We start from the raw sequence: 17129 nt of genomic DNA, 5'->3' as shown, positions 1-17129 counted from the left end.
AGAGAGACAATGATCCCAAAAATACTTAACAATCAAGCAGTTAAGGACCTACCTGTTACATGGATGTCCTTAGTTGTTGAGAGTCATACCTCAGATAAGATGACACAACTTCAATTTTTTTTTTGCTGGAGGGGAGAGGGCCTTCTGACCTCTTACTGATCTAAAAGGCAAAACCAAGGATATCTGCTGAACTCCAGAGAGGCTTTGGGGCTGGGGATCACTGCCATCTCTCTCTGTTCAGGCCAGATGAGCCTTCAAAGCCCCATACCATTTCTCTGACTGTCATTTCCAGCTACATTTGGAAGCTCCGTGGTGAGCTGCTTCTGGAATAGCCCTTGTGTTCGTGTTCATATCTCCCCATACATTGCATGCGAATCAGGCTTCTAGCCTGACAGGGACTATTCTGGTAGGGGGTCTACCAGGTAAGCATTGCTGCCCATAACAGCCTTTTAAAGTGCAGCCCTAAATGTTGGCCAATGAAGATGTGAGTAACTGGAATGACATTTCTCACTGTTCCCGCGGTGCTGTTCAAGGTTATAATGGCTGTTCCTCATGTCACATTTACCATGGATCAGCCTCACATTTTTTTCCTTTGTTTAAATGCCATTCTTTGGATCGCCACAATGAGATTTTTTTTCTCATCAACCTAAGGAGAGGAGTAATGAGTTGTGGTTTTCGCTTGTTCTTATTTCTCTTTTTGCTTTTAAAAACAGCATCTGCTTTTGGGGATCCTCACTTCGTCACATTTGATGGTCTGAACTTCACCTTCAAAGGCCAAGGAGAATACACGTTGGTAGAATCTGATCTCACATCCCTAAAAGTGCAAGGGAGGACACAGCAAGTACACTTTCCCAATGGTAAGTTGTTAAGAGAGGAAGCAGTGATGACAAAGAATAGCTTCTGGTGTTACTTGATTTGCACTTTACAGCAGTCCTCCTGTCTTCTCTAGTCTTCTCCTTTTTTGGCCATTTGTGAAAGGTCAACGTTTTGAAGCTAATCAGAAGGCAGACAAATGTTCAGGAATAAAATAACTTCCTAATCAAAGATTATTTGCTAGTTTTATTGGGTATGAGTAATGGAAGTGTAAGGTTTTCTGTTGTGTTTAAGAGTTCAAGAAAACAATTCTCATTTCTCTCCATGCCCATTCCCATCTATAAGGAAACATAAGGTCAGTTCTAGGAATCAGTCAACAGCCGTAGCTCCCACCTGATGCATTGTGATAGTATTGTAGCTGAAAATTAATAGAAAGCAGGTAAGTGTATGCCCTGTTTTATTTTCTTTCTGTTAGGTGTATATACATGCATGTGTTGACAGAGCAAAAATGTCCCAGAAGGAGCTGAGAAAACATACTTTGGATGGGGAAAAAATTCTTTCTGAGCACCTCAAGCTAGCAGAAAGTACAGAATGTCTGGTGAGAAGCTGGTTAAGGGGGTCATTTTTTTATTCAAAGGGCCTGATTGTCCTGGTCTCTTGGCTTGTTTGTAAAATGAAACTTAGGGCAGGATAAGCTTTCTGGAGGTACCTGTGGCCTTCATCATTTGAATGGGAAGGTTGCAAACCAGCCTGTAAGAAGGAGATTGCCATATACCTGCATTTTAAAATGGGGGAAAGATAGAGTATGAAACAGCAGAATGGGATCATGCTTCTCATGACAACCTGAAAAGCCTTATGTCAGATACTTTTGTTTATGCTTTTCCTGTATCTAGTGCTATTTTACGGTGCGTAAAATAGCAGGCTTGCCTCAGGAAAGAATATTTCAGCTGGCCTCAGGGATGTACTTCAAGGATTTGGTACTTCTGGTAGAATTATAAGGATGGATTAAAAATTGTGTGTTTTAACACCCATGTAGATATGAATGCTTGTACTGAATATCATATTGGATAGGATGGAGTTTATCAAGGAAATATTTTGCCCTTGATAGATTTTACTGTGTTTGTGGTTGAAGTGGCATGAGTCACTGAGCAGTTAATTCTGAAGATCAGTTTCTTAAATTTTTGTTCACTCCGTTTCCTTTTTCTGTCATGCCCTCTCTGAAACTATCTTTGATTTTCCCAGGCCTTACTCACAGGACTGAATGTGCAAGAAGGAGATCAAACGGTCTTCTTACATAGTTCAGCCACTGCCATTGGGATGAAGAATTTAGAATTTCCAGACTTTTTTAACATTAAACATTCTGCTTTCAATATACTATACTGGTAGGAGACTTATACTGTGGGGTTTTATGTGACTTATATGCTTAGCAATTCCCTCAAATATAAATAATGATATTTAATTATTTTTAGGAAATGTCTGAGGTTTTTTTTGCCTGTATCATTATGACCTTCCATATTTACTTCATATCATGTTGGGTATTTCGTGATGTTGGTTTTTTATTTGGAAGGAACTGGGGCTCAGGTGACAGGCTTGTCTGCAGTGGCCATGCAGGAGAACAACTCTGATGTGATCGAAGTACGCTACTCAGAGGATTTGAATCTGGAGGTCCTGTTGAACCAGAAGGTTGTCAACTTCTCTGAGCAAAGTTGGATGGACCTGAAAGGTTAGTTACAAATATCAGCCTTGTAAGCTATTGTATTCCAATGGAGCCCATGTATAGTTAAAAATATCTCTAGATGCATGCGTTTTGACTCTCTTTTCAGTGTTCGTTTGTGAAACAGGCTGCAGGACATGCCAAAAATTATGTAAGGAGTGAAACAAAGGACAGGCAATGTCCCAGCTCATTAGAATTTATTTCATTATTATATGACTTTCTTCAGTTCAGTTGCTGCCAGACTGAGGCAGAATCAGTGGTAGTGCACAGTTGGCATGGGCCTTGGTGAAAGAAAGAAAATTGAGAACACGGGGGAGAATGCCCTTTCCATCCAATTTGCCTACCTGGCCCTGTCTTTATACTAGCCCAGTGCATGGATTCCTCTGGCCTTTGAGACTGATGGCAGCTACAATATGGGCAGGAATATAGCCACCAGAATTATGGGCTACACATCTCCTTCCAAATAGCCACAGATCAAGCGTGCTGCAGAGAAGCACACTGTGGCTATCTGTGTTCCCATGGAGAAGTGTACCAGGGAGTCATGGTTAGGGTGAGCACCTCAGAACCTGCGACCTTCCTACTACTCATCAGCATTACTGGCAGTTAGCCTAGCTGTAACTGGAAGCACCTATGCTGTGTCCAGGAAGAGCCAGAGTCATCTGATTTGCCAGTAGGCTGGATGTGGCACGTTCTCCTCTCCCAGAATGTCCAAATAACATAAATGACAACCTTTACCAACACCTGGTGCTTGCCTGAACTTTCTGGGATGTGAGAGGAGTATGAAGGGATGGCGTGCAATCCTGGCAATGACAGTGAAGTGTTTTAACAGGTGGCTTCAATGCCCATGTCTTCTATGTCCTCTTTCAGTGGCTTGTAGAGCAATGGTTTTCCTTCTCATCCCGTGGAGGGTGAATGGAATTAAAAACTCCTTACTCTACATTCTGCTTTGAGCTTACTGCATCTAATGCAATGAAACCTACAAGCAAAATGAAATATAGTAAAATATAACCAAAATATATACTAAAATATAGCTGAATTTCACATTCACCTATCAGGAGCTCGCTTGATCGGTCAGATGTTATTCCTCTATTCTTCTGCCGAAAAGACTATGAAAAGTTGACTTTTTTCCTCCAGGGGTGTGATCATTTGATTAGTCTTCATACTAATTTGACAAATACTCTAAACTTTACTAGAATTTAAACAGTAAGCCTCCTATCCAGCAGAGGAAGTTTTCTGTGGCTAGCAATTAGTATTCCTCAAATGGCTGGAAAATATAATTAAAAGCAGAGGGAAGGCTACATTGACAAGGAGCTGCAGAAGCAGAGAGATGCAGGAAGGAAAAAAAAAATGGAAGGGACAGTGGTGGGGCTTGGAGAAGAAGCCATATTAGGGAGGTCTTGACAAGACAATCAAGAAGCAGAGGAAACCTGTGACCACTGAGAGCGGTGCTTCCAGCTCACAGCCGCTCTCTGATGTAATCATCTCATATCTTAAAGCTTCTGCCCTGAGACACCATCAGAAGGCAGTGCAGCTTATATCAACCGTGGGCCTTTTTTTGCTACTACTCTGTAGAGCCATCTTACCACAGTTGTAGGTATGAAGGTGTGGTCTCCCTTTAAATGCTTCTCAGAATGTAGCCCAGAGTGGAAGGGAGGAAAAGCTTTATTAAAAAAATGGTTAAAACTGATGACACAACAATCTGTTCACTATGGATGATTAGCTAATTTTGTCCTCTTCCTCTCTTTGTTATAGGTCTCTTTCTCCATTCTACAGCCGATCAGATCATCACAGTGATGTTCTCTTCTGGGTCTGGAGTAGAAATAAGGGGAAGCGGAGGATTTCTGACCCTGACAGTTCTGCTCCCAGAGAATTTTATGAATCACACACAGGGTCTCTTTGGGGTAATGAATGGCAATATAGAGGATGAGTATACCTTCAAGAATAAAACCACCATATCAGTTCATGCAAGTCCCCAGCAGTTGTTTGAGTTTGGAGCTAACTGTAAGTCATTTCTCTGGTCTATTATTCCATTTTCTTTACAAATTCAAAACAGCTTGTGATTTACAGACTAGCAAATGAAGTCTGTGCTAAGCAACCTATACTGGGGAAAGAGAAGGGATTAAGAGAAGTATGCCCTCCTCTAGCCAAGTGGGTAACGTACCTAGCGGAATGATTGAAGACAGAACCACAATGGAGCGTCCTGCACTTTGTTCCATCAAGAGTCAGAGCTCATATTTCACAGCTTATACTTTCAGAATTCCATCTACTATGGTCAGCTAAACACAGCATCACCAGACTAAAGTGTTACAGAAGTATAGCAATAGCCAGGGTCAGATATCTTTTTCCAGAATATTAGCAATGTTTTCATCAAGTACCATGCTGACAATTTAAAAAATCATTTATTAAATCACAATTTAATAATTGTCCCTTTAAAAAAGAGAGTGTGTGTGTGTGTGTGTGTGTGTGTGTGTGTAAAAGAATGTCTGCTTTCACTTAATGAAAGTGATTAGGCTGCTATATCTAGCCTGCAGCATTAGACTGGTCAGCATTCCTCCTGACATCAGGTTAGGAGATGGGCCAGAAACATGATGCAAAATACCCTCTGGCTACCAGTTGATCTCTGTATCAAGCACAGTGTAGCTGTACTCCAAGATTCAGATGATACAGAAAAGTCTCACTGCTCCTACTTCAGGAAGTTTCTGATTTAGCAGAGTGAAAGCAAAAAGCAGGGCCACGGCAGACATGATAAATTTAGGGACATGCAGGGTCAGGATTTGTGTTGCTTGTAATGTTTGGTTTAGCTAGCTCTGTCTGAAGTAATTCTTTATCACCATTTTGCCAGCAGGCATCTAAAACCATCTTTATGTAAAATCATAGCTACACAGTTATTTGAATCTAGTTTTAAGTAATTGATCAAACACTAGGTTAATCAAATGCTAACTTTAGTGCTAAGTTAAGATGCTGCATATGAAAAGCATATGAGTGGAATGAAGCTGTAGCACTTCGTAGATCTCTTGCAGCTCTAGCTACGTTTACGTAAATAAGCACTTGGATTAGTAGCAGAAGGTGGTATAGGTCTGTAGGCAATGTTACATATGAATCTCTCTCTCTCTTTGTCTCCCAAGGGGCTGTTGAAAATGGAACTTCTCTCTTTACTTATGACACAGAGTTCTTACTGAACAATTTCTTTTATGGGGAAAAGCACAATGCTTCCTTTCTGCCCGTGTTCTTTCCTTATGAAGACCCAGCTGATCCCCTGATCAAAGATATGGCCTTGCTCTGTGACTCTGACCCGTTCTGCAGATTCGATGTCCTGACAACAAGAAGCTTTCAAGTGGGAATTTCCACAAGACTATCTCATCAGAGACACAAGCTGCTGGTAGAAAATCTAGAGCCAGGTGATACAACATTTCACAAAGCATCCATCACTACAGTTCTTTCTGCAGGGCATCTAAATAGTTAACACTGTTTGAGGAGGCTTTGCTCAACTGTAGGTTCACACACCTGTAAACACTCTCATCGCGAGGAATTATCCTTGTACCAGGAAAACTTGGCACTGGTAGGATACTTAGACAAACACAAAATAAATTTCTTTCCATTTCTTCCACTACTACCCCACTGTGTAGGACCCTTATCTTCATTTTCTATGCCTTCACCTGTCTTCCTTGGACTTAAAAATAAAAAATTTAAACAAAGTCAGAAAGTATTGTCTTTCAGTTAGCCTAAAAATCTCCGTCTTTCCATGATTTGCCACTAAAATGCCATTTGCAGCATTGTGATGGAGATTTGCTAGTCCAAATCCAAAATACTTTAACCAGATATGTCTCTTTTACTAGTGATCTCTTGTGGCTGGCTGGATCATCCAACCAATGGAAGAAAGAATGGAACTACCTACCTGCTGGGCTCAACCATCCATTTCATCTGCAATCAGGGCTATGAACTCACTGGGTCGAAGGAAAGAATTTGCCAGGTGACGGGGGCCTGGTCTGGAGACACGCCCAGTTGCGTCTGGGGAGCAGGTCTGTTTCCTTTTAAATGTTACAAATTGTCATTAAAAAATCATTATCACAAACAAGACTATCTCAGTATATTATGATGGCACTTGACAAAAGCAACTTCTCTTACTTGGGAAGACATTGCACATGAGATCCCTGGGTTTCTAGAAAGACTAATATTCAAATCTAAATAACAGGTGGTTTATGGTGGGGTTTTATTTATTTATTTATTTAATGTATCTACTGTTTCTAAGGGTTTAGGGCTACATGCTTCCCTTTCTTTAGGTTTGGCTGAAAGGAACTGGTAGGCATGCTTCTTGAGCGGACAACCTAAAATAAATTTCAAACTCAGTCTTAGAAAAACAGGAAAGCATAGTACTTAGCTAAAAATGATTCCGTAACACAAAAATACAAAGGCTACAAAAAGAATCCTTATTTACAGCATTGTTTTAATGTAATTTTCTTATGTAAATGTAATGTTCTTTTAGCAGCTTTATAAATATATAATCTATGCATACATGCATACACATAGAAAACTGGAGATTACTGAAATCCTTTAGCATCCACATAATTTGAGCTATTTTTCAAGTATAAATGATGGCATGACCCCCAACCATTTGTTGTCATGCTTCGTTCTGTCATCACTAATACAGTTTTAACTTTCTTTGCAACTGACTGGGGCAAACGTATATCCAGTCTGAGCCATCTGAGGGGTGGGTTATGAAGTTACATATTATAAAATGAGTGCCTTAAGAGAAACTTTGCAGAAAAGGACCTGGGGGCCCTGTGGACACCTAGTTGAACACGAGCCAGCAGTGTGTCCTTGCAGCAAAGAAGGTTCATAGTGTCCCAGGCTGCATTAGGCAAAGTATTGCCAGCAGGTCGAGGGAGGTGATCCTTCCCCTCTGCTCAGCACTGGTGAGGCTACACCTGCAGCACTGTGACCAGTGCTGTGTTCCTCAGCACAAGAGAGATGTGGACATGCTGGAGAGAGTCCAACAAAGGGCCAGGAAGATTATTAGGGGACTGGTGCATCTCTCCTATGAGGAAAGGCTGAGAGAGCTGGAAGCTGTTCAGCCTGGAGAAGAGAAGGCTGTGGTGGCGAAGGGATCTTATCAATGTGTACAAATACCTGAAGGGAGGGTGCAAAGAGGACGGAGCCAGGTTCTTTTCAGTGGTGCCCAGGGACAGGACCAGAGGCACAAACTGAAACACAGGAGGTTCCCTCTGAACATCAGGAAACACTTTTTCACTGTGAAGTGTGACTGAGCACTGGGACAGGTTGCCCAGGGTGGTGGTGGAGTCTCCTTCCCTGGAGATATTCAAAAGCCATCAGGACATGGTCCTGGGCAACTGACTCTGGGTGGCCCTGCTTGAACAGGGGAGTTGGACAGATGATCTCCAGAGGTCCTGCCCACCTCAACCATTCTGCGATTCTGTGATTTGAGAGCAGACGCAGCCCACGCTTGTTGGACGCTTCCACTCTTTTGTTCTAAAGGCTTATGTTATCTCAAAACATAATGTATTATTCTACAGCAGTAAAATTATTGTGAATGATGTAATAGCATTTAGTATAAATAACATAAATTTATTACCCCTCTTGCGTCACTACTATTAGATTATCAATTAGCCTGGGATTGTTGGATTTATTAGCAGTTAGGCTGTCTCTACGATTTACAGGAAACTGCCCAATATTTTCTAACAGTTTTGTTTTATTCATATGCCACATACACTCCAAATGTCCTCAAGATGGCGATGCTTCAAAGCACCAGGGTGATGTAAGGCCACATGGCATGTTGAAGCAGTTTTAATGCTGAGTTAATTGTTCCCGAAAGTACTCATCAAATAATTCATATCAACAGATTCTCCATTCTGAGCACCTTCTAAAGAAATGTGGAAAGTGCACTACACATCAGCAATGAATTCTTGGCCAGCTGACACATTTCATCAGCCTCTGCAGGCCTGCACTAATTGCTTGTTCATTTCCAACACAGTTCTGCACTTTTAGTGATATTTGTGAGATGAACTGCAATGTCCAATGAGTTTGGGCAGCAGACTGTGGACTTCAGCATAAGAAATAATTATTGAGCATTTGCACATACAAAACAGGGAATGTTGCTTAATTTTAAATAGATGAGTGAACTTTTATGGAATGCTTTCTTGAACCAGCCATTGTTAGTAATCAATATGCAACTGATTGTGTTCACAGGGGCCAATCTCAGTAATGATACTATTTTGGAAGGAGTAAAACTAGAGGTATTTCAAAACATTTCTGTTTAATATGATAGGACAGAGCATATGGAGTACTTTAGTTAACTGTTGAAAATATGAGAGATTCGGATGTTTAGCAGATAATTTAGTATGCTTCAGAGTTCACAGTAATAATAGATCGTCTGTCAAAAGTCTGAGAAGAATGAAATCTTTACAAAGTAAGGCCAGATCTTAAAAGTCAGTGGCAAAACATTTTGCCAAGCTGAAAGCTAAGAACATTTTTCCATTGCTGCCATCAACCGCATACATACTGGATAGGAGCCAGTCCGCCTCAATAAGCAAACTGCTTGCTAACATTTACACTAGAGAAAGGGGGGCAAAAAGCCAGCCCTGAGAGATTGGAGGGAAAGAATTGGAAGATACACAGAGATTAACTGCATTCAGAATGATGGAGATGTGCCGCAGTTTTATGGATAAGCAAACAAAAACTGCAATGTTTTCCAGCACATGGTTTCCTGAAAGATGACAAAGAACAACAAGGTGTGAAAGAATTTTATTGATCCAATTGTAACGAAGACCTTCCTTACTATTTGATATTTGGAGTTATAGTTCATTTGTAATGTGAGCCAAAAATGATGATTTTTATCAGCCTCAGGAAGTTGGAGTATGGCAATGCTGCCCATAGCAGCAGGATACTGACAATACTGACAACTGATCGAGACAATATAAAATACAAATTGCATACAAATTCTTAATTCTTTTTTTTTTACTGCTGTGCCCTAATAATGGCATTCAAATCTAGCCTTGTTCCTCCTTTTGCATCATAAGATAGGCTGCTGGATGTAAGTCTCTGTCTGAGAAGGTTATTTTATTGACAAGTCCAAGTCTCTCCAGAGAAGACAGGCAAACCAGTCCAAAGTTCCTCTCACTTATGTCTAAACATCTAGTGTTTTTATAGCATGGACAGCTAGTACTTGCTTTCCACTAAATATGTTTTTGCCTCTGGTCTAAGACACAGCTGAAATCCAGTGCCAGTTTTCCTTGCGTTGATTCTGAATTCAGCAGAAGTACAGAAAAGGTCTTCATGTTGTCAAAGTCTGTTGTTACTGAGACCAGTTTTCTTCACTGTTTTCCTCTTTACACAGCAACATGCTGCTGTTTCACCAACATCCTTTTTATCAAGCCCTGTGACAGAAGGCCTTCTTGATGCCAGGAAAATGCTGACAAAATGAATGGACAGCACTTCCAAATTTCTGGGCGCCTGAATGGGTGACCGCTGACCTAGCCACTGTGATTAGTGGTCACATTTTTACTTCCAGCATGAACTATTAAAACACACTTTTTCAAATTATTTCTTTCATGCTGGTCAAGAACACAGGGCCCAGCCCTCTATTATTCTCAGCTTCCAGGGGTACTTTACAGTGCTGTGCCCATTACACTTGCTGCAGTTTTGTGGCACATCAAATTCAAGCTCTGTATTGCAAATCACCAAGGTTTTTTAGTTGTTATATGCTTCTGTTTTTCAAAAGCTAGAACAGTTAAAATAAAGGCATGAGGACTATGAAAACTGCATAGGAAAAGAGACAGAAACAAAAAAATTGAATGCCAGTTATTTTGCAAAATCCATTTCTGTATTTGAAATTTCAAATACAAATTATGCTGTTGAGCCTGCATATTGTTGCTTTTGAGTTTTGCTTCCTTGAATTAAAGTTTCCATGGAAATCCTCTGCTAATAATTATTTTGCTATGCTTCTAATTACAATCCCACTGCAAGTCTTGCCAGTACCACAGCAACCTCCCTTCACAGAGTATCACATAGAGGAAGAAAAAGAAACCATTCAGCAAAAGCAAAAAGGAGAATCTAGTAAAATCAGAAGTAACATGCAGCTAAAAATTATGAAATCTTAGCAATATATATACATCCAGTCTGTTTGTGACAGACAATAATTTGGTGTTGTTTAGTGCAATCTGGTTTTGTCTGTCTTTTTTTTCCCCCCCTCCTCACTTTTAGGTTTCATTTTCCAGGCTCAGGCTCTGTGTAAATACAGTTCTTTTTGGAAAGTTGTCAGAAATCTCATTAGTCTTCTGCGCTTTTTTTCAGATGAGGATGCCAAAAACCATTAGGTCTTCTTATTATGGAATTGTCTGTCTATTGTTTCCAGGAGACTGCCTGCAAAACATATTAAAATAAAGAAATATAACCTGAGATTATAAGTTAAATACAAAGATTTCACAATAGAGGCAAATCACCACTGGACCAAACTACCGAGGCCAATGGTGGGTTCTCGTCACTTGGCAGAGACAGGGTACCTGCCTGTAAGGTGTGTGTAAGCCAAACAGTTTTTGAGCCTTGTACAGAAGTTACTGGATGAAGGACCAACGCCTGTGAAACAGTTTCTGTATCCCACTTCTTTCTTTAAACTTCAATATAAACCAAATTAGAAACCAAATGATCTATTCTAGGATCACGGAAGTGTCTGTTACATCACTCTGCCATCACTGTGTGCTAGGCTGTAGTTTGAGCGGTTCTTCCTGCAGGCATGGAAGGAAGGGCTGGCAAAAACGCAGCCCAGATGCATTAAAGCTCAGATGCACCACTGCTCACCTATCTCTAAATAGGCTATGTGCTCCCTGGTACATGCATGTAGTGCTATCCCTAGGTGCAGAACAAGGGCAGAGCATTGAATCTACTTTGACCTTAGGACACCACAGTGTCTCAGAGCCAAGGAACTACACCTCAGTTTGACTCTCTGACACTGAACCGAGGACAAAGATTGCTCACACTGGGACTTGCAGTTTTTCAACGGTGGTACTCCAGCAGGTATTTTCCTTAAAGGATACAAAATTCAGGAAGCATTGTTTCTCCCAGACAGTTCACTCCAGATGCTGCATCTCCTAAATTTTTACCAGTCTTCTTATGTGTCATGAAAAATGTACCTGCGTGATATCTTTAGCTTCCGTTGCTCACCACAGCCATACAGCCTCCTGCTGGCACTGTCCCACATCAGTAGGAAAGTGACAGAACCGGTAACCTGCAACTCTTGTAGAATAAGAAAACGAGGAGATACGTTATTCAAAATTTGTGTCATATCTGGTTTCTTTCTACCTTTCACAAGTCCTTATTATGCAGTCGCAGAATTAAATTGACACTTTTAGCGTGTTCATACTGTCTGATGCTGTTCACCATACCCACATCAGAACAGTCACTTTTGCTCTCTTTTACATAGAGCATTAAGCAGCAGAGGCAGTTTCAAAATTTTAATGCCAAAATAGGGGCAATTTTTAAAGCAATCAAACGGTATGGAAAAAGGATTGAAAAATTGTCAGTTGTTAGGATTGGCAGTTCTACAAAAATATTGTACGTTTATGATGTTGACTACATACTAACCACTAGCCATCCTTTCTTTGTGTTAGAACTGCTTTTGCAGCCACCTGCCCTAACTGTCAAATGTAGGAATTACGCGAGTTCCTAGTCTTTACCAGTTTGTTCCATAAATACAAAGAACAGTAAAATTAACACTGTATGTACGATTTAAAATATTGTCACATGTGACTACATTCAAACAGATATGAAGAAATGTATCAATGTTTTCCTGCTTTCTTGTGGTTGGTCTCTGTTTTTCAGATATCAAACAAGTAATTCTTCTTGGCTGTGTATTTGGAATAGTCGGTCTTGCAGTCCTGGCACGTCTGACTTTCTTATGTAGAAAGGAGAGGTAAGACTCAATTGAACTGAAAACACAAATGAACCTGCTAAAGAAATAGCAAGTGTTTTGACCTTTTTAATCATTTTTCTCAATGACAAAGAAATCAAACATGATATTTTCCTGCTACTATCTTTTATGAAAAACGTCAAGTGTGAATAGTCCTTGTGTCCTGCTGGAAGACTATGAAGCAAAGCTGGAGTTGTATTATCAGGACATGCAAACGTGATAGACTGATTGATTGATTGAGAAGGAACAGGACTTTTTGGTCAAAATAATTTGGTCAAAACAGAACATTAGAAGTGTTCTGTTTCAGAACAGGTGTGCTCATGATACCAATGGCTAAATTTGATGTATCATCTAAGGAATGCATTGCATGATACTGTAACTTTCCACATATCTTTGAACATATTCCCACTTTTAGGTATGCATGAATTTGCCTAGAGAATGCTTATATGTCTCTTGTGCCAAAGAGGTGAATAGAATTTTAAAGATATATCAGTTTGCTGTCCATTCTTGGAACCTTTCTATCACACAGAAATAAACTCACTATAAAAACTATTACATTTTTTAAAGAAATTTCTACAAAATGTTATGCGACTAGTAAATTACTTCTTTGAGGTTTTAGTCCTTTGTTTTAAAAGGTTGTTATGATTTTATATATTCTGTATATAATTCATTCTCTTAGCCAGTGCTAACAACACACCTAAAAAAAAATCTTTGGCTCCGTGCCTTTCTAACAGGTTCATCATTGCAGAGACTCTTGAAACAGAACCCAGTATGATAGCCATATCCATCACTGAAAATACAGCCCACTGATTCTGAGCTCAATCATCAATTAACTGTGTCTATCAGCGGGCCAGAGAGACTGCTAAATTTTGCCCCTTCCCTTTAAATCACATAAGCATTGTTTTCTACACTTCACAGAGAACACTCACACCCAAAACACTTTTTCTTCCTCCCCTGTACAAAAAAAAAAAAGGATACTCAACACAGGGCAGATAACTGCAGCAATTAATGTTTTTTGCATACGTAAAAATGCATAGGCAAAGGACACCCCCTGTATTTGCCAAATTTTACACACACCAGATTCCCACATATAAAACCAACTGGTTTAAAACATTACTATTACAGCTGTATAGACTTCTCACATTTGGGAGCAGCTTGCAGAACTGCTACTCTAAACTCATCAAAAACTAATACAAAAAAATAGAATGAAGCCATCAACCCTTCTGAACTCTTGTATATTTTGCAAATCTGTAGGTAATTTTCATACGCTACCAAAAGCTTATAATTTATGAAAAAAATTTTGAGAGAGTTTAATAAAGTCCGTAGCACTCAGCGGGCTGTATATTTGGATAGCAATGGAGGATGCAGCCCTTTGTATAGCAGTAACAAATTTTGAATGGATAAATTTTAACTAGGGAAGGCTTATTAGACAATTATTGAATTGTGAAAGTCTGTCATCTACTGTATACTCTTCTGGATCTCAGAGTAAATATAACTCTATGACAAGTCATATGTTTTACATAGGAAGGGAAAGAAGTAGTCCTACATACTGTAGGTCTTTGAAAACTTCTGCCTCTGCACCCAATGCTGACAATCATCCAGAAAAGGAGCTGCTCTTGGTGTTCACAGCTAGGACCATACTTACATAGTAAGATAGAGTCAAGTATCTCAAAAAGCAGCAAGGCCAATAGAAATATGCAAAAATCCTAATCATTGAATGCTATGTGCTTTTAGATTTCTTTCAAACAAACAGAAAAACAAGTAGGGGCTATGTTTTCAAGCTTTCCCCAGCCACCTTTCTATCCTAAAAGCAGAAGATAAGTTTCTCAGACAATCACATGGTTCTATGAGCAGAGACTGGGGGGGGCGGAATCACAGTATTTAGAATAAAAATTGCGGGAAATCAAAATACCAAGGTGCTCAGTAAATTGGTTTATGCTTTTCCCTCTCAGTTAGTTGTGAGGGTTGCTAGGTGGTTGCAAATGTATCTATTAATATTTTGGGGATATGTTTCTCTTAGCAAAAAAAAAAAAAGCCAATGTAAGGTCCAGAATTTACCGCTGAATCTCGAGTTCCCTGCTCACTCAGACTTCTTTCCTCTGTCTTTTTTGTACTCAAAACACAACCTTCTTTCCAGACCCTTCATTATCAGTGTTTTCAAACCAGTGACATTTGCCCAGTTTCTTCTTTTGCTCCTATAATTTAGACCATCGTACTAGAAAACAGAAATTGAGTGTTGCACAGGGATAACAGCAAACCTTCAGTATTCTCTAACTTCATCAAACGTTGCTCAAATAGAAGGAGTGCTACAAATCCTTCAGTCACTACTTTTGGTAATTTAAATATTTTGAATCTTCAGTAGTGTATGACAGGGGAGGGATATTGTTCCTTGGGGGAGGTATGTACTGGGATTACACAGAACTGGTACTTCAAAAACTGGTGCAACATTACTATTCCACCTAACCCAATATTCTCACCTTGATCTAAGCAATGACATTATGGTAACTACTTTAACAGTCACCTCTAGCCTTTTTTTTGTTTAACTTTTTCTTTGTCTTTTCTTCCAAAGACGCAAAAGCAACCAGTAACTTGTTTCAGAGGTTCCAGTTGTATCTGAACAAGAAACAATGAAATTCCGGAGGAGTTTTTAATGAAATACAGAAGAAGCATAGCAGAGGATTAAATCGTCCACAGCAACAAAGATAGACTTCCCAAACACAAACAATGGTTTTATATAGTATGCTATCATTTGATTTCTGCTTTCAATATAATGAGTATTGAATTGTACGGGAAATACTGACCAACTTCCTGGGATTATATCATGGCAGGCTCAGCCTACTGTGTATCACGAGCAAAGGATAATGCTTCTGAAAGCATCAGTCTCAAAGTTACGGGCATTAGTTTCTTCTAACAGTAACATCTCTGCCAGCAGAACCAGAGTTCTGACAAAATCAAGAGTTCATCATATCTCTGCACTTTTCTTCTTTTACTTGAAAGCTGGTAAAATGAAAAGAATCCTAGCCTACGATGCTAGCCATTATCAGAGAAATGTTTGCCTTCTCTGGGGCCATGTAAGGCTGATTTAGATAGATGTGAAAGTGGATGCATAGTCAGATAGACTACTGGCAAGTTGAGTTGAATTTGCAGATTGTTGGGGTTTTTTTAGTAGGGAGAGAGAGATATCAAAGATATTTAAGCGTTGCATTCTTACCTTTTGGCAAGTTTCTGAATACAGAATCAAAGTGGCATTTTTGTTTCAGTTCTGACCTAATTTTAAAAGGATACAACTGGGGGGGAGGTGGGGAATTACTCAGAAAATAACCTTTCCTTCCAGGTTAACTTATAATGATTTTTTTTTTAAATCCATCTTTATTCAGCTGTCCAGTTAGAGTCCATCTTCAAAACAAAAAATGTGTTACCTGCACTGGAAATGTTTTGCAAAACTTGCAATGTTTTCCTTGAATAATTGCAACATGCATACTGTTTCTTTTTTAATATCTAGCTGTATTACAGTGTGTTTCATTATCTTCATTAAAAAGTGATTTCTGAACTACTACCTTGTACAGAATCCTTTTACCAAAAAAAAAAAAATCACTGTTTGCTTTTGCCTACATCCCAAAGGGTTTGTGAAGTCAGTTCTGTATTGTGCAACTCTTTTCAATAGTGAAAGAATTACTAACTTTTGCAGGTCGTTGGGTCTGGTTTTCTAAGGTCTTTAATTCATAAACTACTGGAAAATCATGGTGGTTTCAAAAAACAAGGACAAACTATGTACCAAACATACAGGAAAACTAAATGAGTGAAACAGTACAGATTTTACATTCTAATAGGAACAAGACAAATTGAAAGAAATGCCTCAGACCATGTATTACGAAGTATAAAATTATTCATTACTTATTAGCTGCCGTTGCTGTTGCCATTGTTGTTGATTGTAAACAGAGACCACAAACCACAAGCAGAAAATTACAAAACGAGAATGAGTGATCTTGAATACAGTAAGTTGAAATACAAACAATTCTGTACAACAGAAAGAAAAAATCTTGTAAAAAAAGAACTTTGAAAGAAGACTGGGCAATGATCATTGGCAACAAACAGGCTGTCCATTGCCAGTGTGCTACAGTTAAAAAAAAAAAAGTGCAACCGATGTATACAGACATATCAACTGTGTGTGCAACTGATTAGTGGAGAAAGTGGGCAGCAGAATGAACGAAGGTGATTTTGCCCAGGAGTGCTGGAAGGCTGAACTGGCCTTTTGGAGACATATAAGGTTGATTTTGTGAACTTCGTTATCAATACAGTCTTAAAAATTTGTAAGCCTTCTCTCTCTTCCAGTGTCCTTAAGGAACAGAATGCCAGATAAAATGGAATCGAAATTGGGTGAATGGGTAACACAGTGGGGTCCCAGTCCTTGGAGAGGAGAATTTTGTGGGTCATTAAATCACAAAGTAGTAATGTCTCATACGCTGTTAGACAGCACGTACCGCAAGGAAGTGCTGCATGCACACACAATGACTTGTAAAGGAATGCTAGCAGCACTTGATGTCAGTAGCTGTATTGGATTTGCATGGCAAGGTTTTGGTAGCCAAGGGGCTACAGGGGTGGCTTCTGTGAGAAGCTGCTAGAAGCTTCCCCCATGTCCGATAAAGCCAGTGCCAGCCGGCTCCAAGACGGACCCGCCAACGG

General features: G+C 39.6%; 1 protein-coding gene across 1 annotated transcript in view; it reads left to right on the top strand.

The window, feature by feature from the left end:
* Window positions 1-12871, top strand: part of SUSD2 (sushi domain containing 2) — a 23828-nt gene extending 10957 nt beyond the window's left edge. Inside the window, exons 9-15 of the mRNA XM_009330835.1 lie at window positions 714-857; window positions 2381-2536; window positions 4280-4528; window positions 5653-5925; window positions 6364-6546; window positions 12359-12449; window positions 12862-12871. Of these exons, the coding sequence (XP_009329110.1) occupies window positions 714-857; window positions 2381-2536; window positions 4280-4528; window positions 5653-5925; window positions 6364-6546; window positions 12359-12449; window positions 12862-12871 (1106 nt within the window). The remainder of the gene's footprint in view (window positions 1-713; window positions 858-2380; window positions 2537-4279; window positions 4529-5652; window positions 5926-6363; window positions 6547-12358; window positions 12450-12861) is intronic.
* The last annotated feature ends 4258 nt before the right edge of the window (window positions 12872-17129 follow it).

The sequence above is a fragment of the Pygoscelis adeliae genome, unplaced genomic scaffold (genome assembly GCF_000699105.1).
Source record: "Pygoscelis adeliae isolate BGI_AS28 unplaced genomic scaffold, ASM69910v1 Scaffold358, whole genome shotgun sequence".
Taxonomy (NCBI): domain Eukaryota; kingdom Metazoa; phylum Chordata; class Aves; order Sphenisciformes; family Spheniscidae; genus Pygoscelis; species Pygoscelis adeliae.
The sequence above is the reverse complement of the archived record's forward strand: the minus strand, read 5'-3'. Positions and strand labels throughout refer to the sequence as shown.